The 8,722-nt window shown below is 36.3% G+C and overlaps 1 protein-coding gene and 1 long non-coding RNA gene across 3 annotated transcripts; one reads left to right on the top strand and one right to left on the bottom strand.

Moving 5' to 3' along the window:
- Nucleotides 1-2,322: 2,322 nt before the first annotated feature.
- Nucleotides 2,323-7,414, top strand: LOC132185019 (uncharacterized). 2 transcript variants are annotated; one of them, XR_009440606.1, is made up of 3 exons: nucleotides 2,323-2,516; nucleotides 3,116-4,264; nucleotides 7,210-7,414. It is a non-coding gene; the product is annotated as an uncharacterized LOC132185019 (long non-coding RNA). The 2 variants fall into 2 exon arrangements; XR_009440607.1 differs by lacking the exon at nucleotides 7,210-7,414 and adding an exon at nucleotides 4,372-4,440.
- Nucleotides 4,381-6,069, bottom strand: LOC132185014 (2-oxoglutarate-dependent dioxygenase DAO-like). Its single transcript, XM_059598830.1, has 3 exons — nucleotides 5,277-6,069; nucleotides 4,865-5,180; nucleotides 4,381-4,769 (listed from the first exon to the last, which is right to left on the bottom strand). Exons 1-3 carry the CDS (start codon nucleotides 5,624-5,626, stop codon nucleotides 4,518-4,520), a joined length of 918 nt encoding a protein of 305 aa, XP_059454813.1. The 5' UTR covers nucleotides 5,627-6,069; the 3' UTR covers nucleotides 4,381-4,517.
- Nucleotides 7,415-8,722: the final 1,308 nt, after the last annotated feature.

The following is an 8,722-nucleotide window of genomic DNA, read 5'->3' as shown; positions in this document are numbered from 1 at the left end:
GAAATCATCTACAATAGTAAGAAAGTAAACTGATCCATTTATTGATTTAGTAGCCAAAGGCCCCCAGATGTCACAATGAACTAGATCAAATGGAAACTTGGAAATTGAAGTACTAACAGGAAAAGAGAGTTTGTGTTGTTTTGCCATTGGACAGATTGGGCAAACACTCTCTGAATTACAAGATATTTCAGAAACATGCTTATCTAAAAGCTTTATTCTAGCAAGAGAAGGATGACCTAATCTATAATGCCAAACATCAAGTGATGGCTTTTTGATTGAAGTGAAAGAAACATGCTGCTCAAAAGGAGGAAGAGAAACTGATGCTGGAACCTTGTTGTCTTGCAGCAAATAGAACAATCCAGCTTCTTCCTTACCCACCCCAATCACTCTCCAATGGTGCAAACTCTGTATAAAACAATATCCAGCAAAGAAGATGAGACAACATCTTAGATGTTTAATAAGTTTGCTAGCTGAAATGAGATTGAAGGCAAAAGAGGGAACACACAAAACTTCAGTCAATGTAAGATTTTCTGAAAGTTTAACAGTACCAATGTGTGTGACAGCTGCTATGGAACCATTAGGTAAATTTACACAAGTTGAAACTACAGCAGTAATGGAAGTGAAAAAGGATGGAGAACTAACCATATGGTCGGTTGCACCAGTATCTATTATCCAAGAGTGTTTATGTTGTTTTGAAGATGGAACCATATTAACAAAAGTTGCAGAAAACACAGAATATCTTGGATTAAGAGATGAGTGATAACCTGATGCACCAACAGCAGAATGAGCAAAGTGTGCAGGGGGCTGTGCAGGGGACTGTGGTGATGACAATGAATACTGTTTCATCATATCCATGATGTTCTTGTATTGCTCAGAGATCATAGACAGATGAGGAGAAAACATTTGTTGAGCATGTAAACTAGAATCCTGCACCTGGTTTGCTGAATGCTGAATTGGTTTGCTGAATGCTGAATTGGTTTGCCTCGGGTAGATTTGAAACCAGGAGGATAACCATGCAATTTATAGCATTTCTCCACAGTATGGCCAACAAATCCACAATGAGAGCAAATAGGTTTATCTTTCCTATAAGTGTTTTGTTTGACAAACCTATTCCCTGAGGTAGATTTGGTCATAAAAGCAATAGGCTCATGATTGACAGTAGGAGAAGAATAGGAGTAGGGTTGGAATTGGTCATTAGGGCAGAGGATTCATGGCTTAGAGAAGTGATTGTGATTTCTCTTTGTTTTTCCTCTTGAATTATAAGAGAAAAAACTTTATGTAAAGAAGGCAAAAGGTCAGTTAAAAGGATTTGAGCTCTAACAGCAGCAAAGGAGTCATTCAGCCCCATTAAAAACTGATAGACTTTTTCTTGACTATGAATTTCAAGAATTGATTGAACTCTACCACAATTGCAGCAGTTGCATGCAGACATGGGTCTATAGTTATTAAGTTCCTCCCATAGAATTTTAAGCCGAGTATAGTAATGACTTACAGAGGAATTGTCTTGAGTAATGGCTGCAATGGCCTTCTGTAGTTGGAAAATCCGAGGACCATTTCTTTGGGAATAGCTTGCCTTGAGCTCATCCCACATATCCTGAGCAGACTTGATGTAGATTATGGTGGAAGCAATGTCCTTCGAAACCGAATGCAGAATCCAAGAGACCACCATGTCATTGCATCTGGTCCATGCTGGAAGAAGACTGTCACCAGCAGCTGGTTTTGGCATTGAACCATTAACAAAACATAACTTGTTCTTCGCACTCAGGGAAACAAGCATGGATCGACTCCATGTGTTGTAGTTATCCTCTGAAAGTGCACTGCCAACCAGATTAAGTGCTGGATTTTCTCCATTGCTAAGAAACAGAGGGCTCGAAGGATCGATGAACTGATTATTGAAACCAGTGTTTATAGAAGCGGAAGATGAAGGATTGAGAGATTGTGCCATTGAAGGATTGAGAGATTGTGCCATTGAAGGATTGAGAGATTGTGCCATTGAAGGAATAGGAATAAACTTCACAAAGTGAAGGGCTCTGATACCATGTCAAGCAAAGCAAAGCTTTGTTGCATCAATGGAGAAACAGAGTAATGAAGATCAAATGAGGAGAAGGGAAGAAAGAATAGAGAGAAAATCAGAAACTTGTATGCTGTAATATTTGATCTTAAACTGTTACAATGAAGAGAATCAGTTTATATACATGAAATCAGAACTTAGCTAAACAAACTAACTTAACTAACCAACAACAGAAAAACAGAATGAACAGAATGAGAAAAGAATAAGTTTGTTTAACATGCGTGCATATATCTGAAAAGATGAGCATGATTTTCAAATTTTCATTGAGGTCATCTATCAACAAATCTATTTTTATAGGTCCTTTCCTAAATATATTTCAGCCGGCTCAGTTCAACTTTCTGAGACGCCGTGATGAAGATGATGGCGACAACTTGGAACCCAATTGGTAACCACAACAAAAGAGGCATTCTTCTTCCTCATTAAACCCCTGCGCCTATGAGTTCAGGTTGGTAGGCTCTGTATTATGTTCATTCTTCTTCTTTGGTTGCTGCTTGTTGCCTAGTTGGTGATCAACCATGCTGTTTATTTAGGTTAGTTTCACATTCCCATTATGGGACAAAATGTTTCTTGTTTAATTTGTGTTTGAAGACTAATCACCAACATTTTGATTAATCAAACGAATTTGGAGCAAAATTGTTATGGTACGTGTCAAATTTGATCGAAGATGGCTGTCGTTTTAGGAATTAGTTGCAATGGCTTAATTAATTCTTGGTCTGCTAGCCATATTGAAGGATTTGCTTTTGCTCTGGCTTTGTGTGCTTTCAGGACAAGAAAAATTGAGCATATCATCTGAAAAGTATGCCGGTGTACAAAAGAGTTTCACTACTAAGGGCAAATTTTTCTTACAAGCCTCCCATTTATGACATAAATGCATCTAATTTATTCATCCCATTCACGGCATTTGGGATGGCATCCAAAATATAGTTCAAATTAAAGGATTGTTGATAAATTATTTTTATTGGACTGTTTCAGGGTTTTGGCTCTTGCTGATAGACATGTGCAATGGTTCTATTAAACCTCATCATTTTTCTCTTTTTCTTGTAGGGTTGGCATAGATGCTTTGGGGTTTGCAATTTATCAAATGGACTACTTTTCTGGGTATTGCAAGTCCTCTTTGAGCCCACATTGCACTAATTACTGGGTGATGTGGTTTTATGCTACCCTTCTAGCTGAAATTGTGTGGAGTTTGTTCTAAGTTCTTACATTATGGGAATGCTTCTTTATAGGAGTGTTCTTGGTAAAGATCTTGATGGGGAATTTCAATTGCAGAATAAGTTCATGTGTTACAAAGCTCTATCCAAACCAAAGTTGTTGTGCTCCATTTTCTTATGGCGTGTGAAACTAATACCTCCTCAAAGAGGTATGATGAAAAGGTTTGAAATGCAGCTTTCTAAAGCACATACTCCCTTTGAATATTAATCCCAGTACCCTTTAGTTTTTGGATTGATAAGTAAATATAACCTCATCATTTTTTATTGTAGCTTATACATAATAATGAGTTTTTATGTATTGGAATCAAGATAGCAAATGAGTTTTTCATTCAGTAAATAATACTGTTCTGTACATGTCATTATATACAGTCTAAAGAGGATGTGCAGCTTATAAATGGAAAATGTATGTTTCACAAGACAATTCCATAATTCATGGAATTATCAAACTACAAGAATTACAAAGGAGCATGATGACTCGTGATTTCCTTGTATGAAGAAGATTTGAATTTGCTGTTTCCTTTTAGATTGGAGGTCCTGTTTCTGTCGTGACAGTATTGTAGCTTTCCTTTTCTGCAGTATTTCTTCTGCATTGCAACAGCATATCTTTTCCACCCAATTTGTTGCTGATTGACGATTACTAGTTTAACAGGGCAAGATGTCCTTAAAATAGCTACAACTCTCCTTAAAATAACAGTTTTTTTCATGAAGGAGGCATCTGGATTTTTAAGGAAACTATTACTATTGGTTTCTTTATCTTAAAAATGAAGAAAAGGTTGAGCACTTTTTTTCTTCGAGGCAGGGTGCTCTGCTAAAGTTATACCTATCCTGTTCTAACTCTCATTCTTTCATGTTAATGAAAGTGGACAGTTTTTGGGGGTCGCTGAGATGATTGGGTGGGTGGACTTCGATAAAGACATTTGACTGTTGGCAACTTTCTTTGGACAGATTCCACCATTCCTACTATTTGTTTTTGGAGAAAAAGGTATTGTTAAAGTTACTTGAGCTGTGCCATTCCCTGAATTACTGCCATATTAGCTTCACATCATTCTAAACACGGTGCTTTCTTTGTTTATTAATTATGATATTTAGGGGATGAAATTCTCCCCCAAGCCTGAACAGAATCATAAAATTCTTTGGATTATATTTTGAAGAATATCAGTTCAACATTACTAGCTGATATAATGGGGTTGAAAATACACACACATATACATAAGTGATGGGTGTAAAGTTGATGATCAGGAGTAGTGGGTGCGCACATGTTGGAGGGCTTCACCAGCTTTAAATTTGGAGGAAATATAGAGTTTTCTATAATCTTCATACGTAAAAGGGGCGTAGAGACGCGGGTGTTGAGAGTCGACGAGTTGAGGTGGAGCTTCAACTGCTGCCTCCTTGGGTCCTAACACAAATGAAGCAATTGACACTCGGATGCTTGCTTCCTTGCACTGCACTCGATGCTTCACGTTACAAAACCTTCCAGTGCTCCATGCCTAGCTTGAACATCAACATACCAACATCATAATTAATGACATTTATTCATTTTACCATAAAAATTAATTAAATGGAAGCTAAGACAGCCGCCTACCTTAGCAACATCCACAAGGTTGACAAGGAGGGTGCCTGCGCAAGGATGAACTGCTACAAATGCACCAGACTTGTCCATCAATTCAAGCCCGCCAACCCTTTCATCATCTTGAAGTATGGTTAGAAATCCTGAATCTGTGTGTATTTGTACGCCAGAGGATCCTACAGTTTCAGGGGTGAAGTTATAGTTGTTTATCCTAAACTGGCAAGCCCATCCCCTGAACAGGTCACTCGCCAACCCCATACTTTTCGCCAACTTTCGCCCCAAATCAATGCCCAGCTTGTGTATTGCTTCAGCATACGCCTCTATTATCTCCCTGGCAATAAGAGCAGTGGAAGTAGAATCTTAAAGGAGTCAAAAAGGAGAAAGAAAACTGAAGATGGTAGATTAGAAGGGAAGAAATTAAAGAAACCTCTGTTGAGGAGAGGCATCCAACTGAGAGCAAAAGGCTCGCACGGCCGCAGGGGAGCCCAAATCATAGAGCCCCAAGGCCTCGTAAAGAGGATTGGAATTGCTCGGTGCCACGTAGCCGCTGCCAGCAATCACATCGGTGTTGCGCTTTTTGATTTCCACGGGAAGATCAAGCAGTTCTTTCACCACTTTCTTCATCTCTGACATCAGACTTGCGGGGATCTTGTGGTTGACGATCCTGAAACAACCCCATTCTTCCGATGCTTCTCTCAGTTTCTTATACTGCTCTATATCTTCCATTTCCTGCATATCGATCACCGGAATACACTTCAAATTGCCGCCCTCCGCCATGTTTGCTCGCTCTTACTTACCCTTGTCGACTTTTAATGAACCAGCGCAACTATATCAATGAGCTAAAGGTAGGAAGAAGAAAAAGTTGGCAAGGGCTGAAAGGCAAAGCCAAAGAAAAAGATGAAAAAGGAAAAGGAGGAGTTTGGGACAAGTCACCTTCTCAGACAAAATTGGATTGCACATGTCGTGTGGGTGACAATGAGGACAAAATAAAGCTATGAATTAGAAAAAGGAGTTTGGGACAAATCACTTCTGCTTGCTTCTTGGGAAAAAAGAGGCATTCTTCTTCTGCATTAACCCCCTGCGCCTATGAGTTCAGGTAGGTAGCCTCTGTATTATGTTCATTCTTCTCTGCTTCCTGCTTATTGCCTAGTAATGACCCAACATGCTCTTTATTTATGTAGTTTCAAATTCATATTCACATTCACATTCCCATTCCCATTATTGGACAAAAAATTTCTAGTTTAATTAATCGAACGAATTTGGAGCAAAATTGTTCTGGTATGCGTCAAATTCGATCGAAGATGGCTGTCATTTTAGGAATTAGTTGTGATGGCTTAATTAATTCTTAACCTGCTAGGCATGTTGAAGGATTTCTTTTGCTCTGAGTTTGTGTGTTTTGCAGTACTTGCATAATATGACAGGCAACTCACATGCATGCTACAACTTCCCTAGCCTCTCTTTATAATTCTTTTTTGTAAAGTGCTTAAGGTTAAATTATACACAAAGCAACCTTAATGAGACTCAAATTACAATTGTTAATGAGTGCATCTCTGCTTTTTTGTTATTGAAGTATTTTTTTAAGGAACTTCTTAATCCGATTCAAAGATTTGGTTATTCATGCAATTTTGCTTGATGAGGTATATATATTGAATGAAACTTTAGTTTTGTGGCCTTATAGCTTAGGGATAAAGTTCACATGAACATAAACTTTGCTAAATTTATTCTCTTTCTTCAAGGTCTAGTTAGACATCAGTGAGTAATAATGGTGTCTTCAACTTTTCATCACTAGCTTGCCAAGATTCCGACCCAACCTTAACCAATCTTTCAAACTCAATGGTCCAACCAATAGTTACACTTGAAGTTGGTACCTTTTGTTATGTGTTTGTGTCCCTATAATACATATACATATCCCTACTATTTAAGAATGTTGCAATGCATCTTTAAGGTGGTGAAAGTGGGTGCTACTTGCAATTGATTTTGTAAAATCTCTACGTAATTAATAAAAGATTAAGAATAGTAAGTTAATTTGTTCACTCTTTCCAAACCAAATTCATTTATACCAACCAAATGCTTATAAGGGTCAGGCTGTTTTAGTTGGTTTCCAACCCCAGTATTATTTTCAAGTGATTGAGCAATATGTGAAGATCAAATAGAAAGTAATCCCCTTTCAATTTCTACGTTTGTAAACCTTGGTTTTTATGTTCTTTCATTCATCCCCTCATGTATTTTTTTTTAATTTTAAGTTTTTTCTTTTTTCTGTATTACAAGCCCCTCCCATTTATGACATAAATGCTTCCAATTTATTCTTGACATGTACAGTGGGTATCTTAAACCTCAACATTTTCCTCTTTTTCTTGTAGGTTGGCCTAGAAGCTTTGGGTTTGCAATTTACCAAATATTGGACTACTTTGCTGGGTATTGCGACTCTTATTTGTGGCCACATTGCACTATTTATTGGGTGAAGCCCTCTTTGGATCTTCCTTTGGACTTAGGTTTTTTGTTGCCCTATTTTTGTAAAGGCATTGGTTTCTTTTTTTCTTGTATTTGCTTTGGTTTCCTGGTGATTTCAACGTACTATCTCATGATCTATAAAAAATAATAATAATGTTATATGTCATGTCAATAAAATCTAAATCTTTTAATCAAAATAATAATTAGAATTAAAAAGATGTAAAGTTCTAATTGAAAATAGGCAGATAATGAAATAATAAACTGGAATAAACTGGAATTAAAATGGAAATAACAAGGTAAATACAAGATAGGTTGCTAATTTTTGTAAGGGTTAAATACAAAATTAGTCCTTAATTGTACTTTTGGTGTGTATCAAATTAATCTTTGGGTTTTCAAGAGTGATAAAATTAGTCCTTAAGCTTTCTAATGGGATAAAATTAATCCTTCCATCTACTCCTGGTAGTTTGCTGTTTTTCACATGTAAACAAAAATCCAATCCTATTATGCTATGTGTATCCTCTTTGCATGATCATTGTCAAATCAACAAATACTGTCAAATCACTTTTCCATCTTGTCACGGGCTACACATCAACCCTAACATGTTAATAATAATAATAAAAATTCCAGATCAGCCATCAAAGTTTGGAACAGTTATCATTCTTCATTACTTGAACCATGTTCCCTATCGGGTTTTGTTTCGTTTACGGAACTTTGTCTTTTAATACAGTCTCTTGTGGTATTTTCTCTAGTTTTCTTGTGTTTAATTTCTATGTACTATATCATCTATAAAAAATAATAATGTTATATATATGTCGAGTCAATAAAATCTAAATCATTGAATCAAAAATAAAAATTATAATTAAACTGTATTTGGATAAATCTATAGAATCTTAATTCAAGTTATAAAGAAAATGAAAATCCAGTATATCTGATCTTAACCAAAATTTAATATCCAAAAAGAGTTTTCATCAAAGTCAGATTGCAACTAAAGCCATAACGAGCTAATTTGGTTGGAGAGGGGTGATGAGTAATTTGGTTACATTGGATACCAATGCCGGTCACTTCGAAGCAGAATCTTTTAAAGTTCATTTGAACTGGATAATATTTAGTTTGTTATATTAAAAATATATTTTTATCTTTTTATTTTTTGAAAGAATAAAAATATTCATCTAATATAATAAGCGAAATATTATTTAACTCAAATGAACTGAAAATAATCTTAATATGGTCAGGCAGCTCATCTTTTTCCTCCTTTATAAATTATGATGACTCACCTCATTGTATAAATTACAGGAAGTTACGAATAAAACCTCAAACGTAGGTGTGGTTAGAAAGTAAAGTAATAATTTGGTCACTTCATTATCTTATCGTCCTTGGGAAGACTGGTTGGTCAAAATTTAAATCTGAATGGCACTTTCGACA

This window comes from Corylus avellana, chromosome ca6, assembly GCF_901000735.1.
Source record: "Corylus avellana chromosome ca6, CavTom2PMs-1.0".
Lineage (NCBI taxonomy): Eukaryota > Viridiplantae > Streptophyta > Magnoliopsida > Fagales > Betulaceae > Corylus > Corylus avellana.
This window is presented reverse-complemented; position numbering and strand designations above follow the sequence as displayed.

Bases quoted from the DNA above. Each gene is read 5' to 3' on its own strand.
- LOC132185014 (XM_059598830.1), bottom strand. From the start codon at position 5,626: ATGGCGGAGGGCGGCAATTTGAAGTGTATTCCGGTGATCGATATGCAG. The intron at 5,181-5,276 runs GTTTCTTTAATT...TCTTATTGCCAG, and splicing joins GATGCCTCTCCTCAACAGAG to GGAGATAATAGAGGCGTATG. The intron at 4,770-4,864 runs GTAGGCGGCTGT...TGTTCAAGCTAG, and splicing joins ACCTTGTGGATGTTGCTAAG to GCATGGAGCACTGGAAGGTT.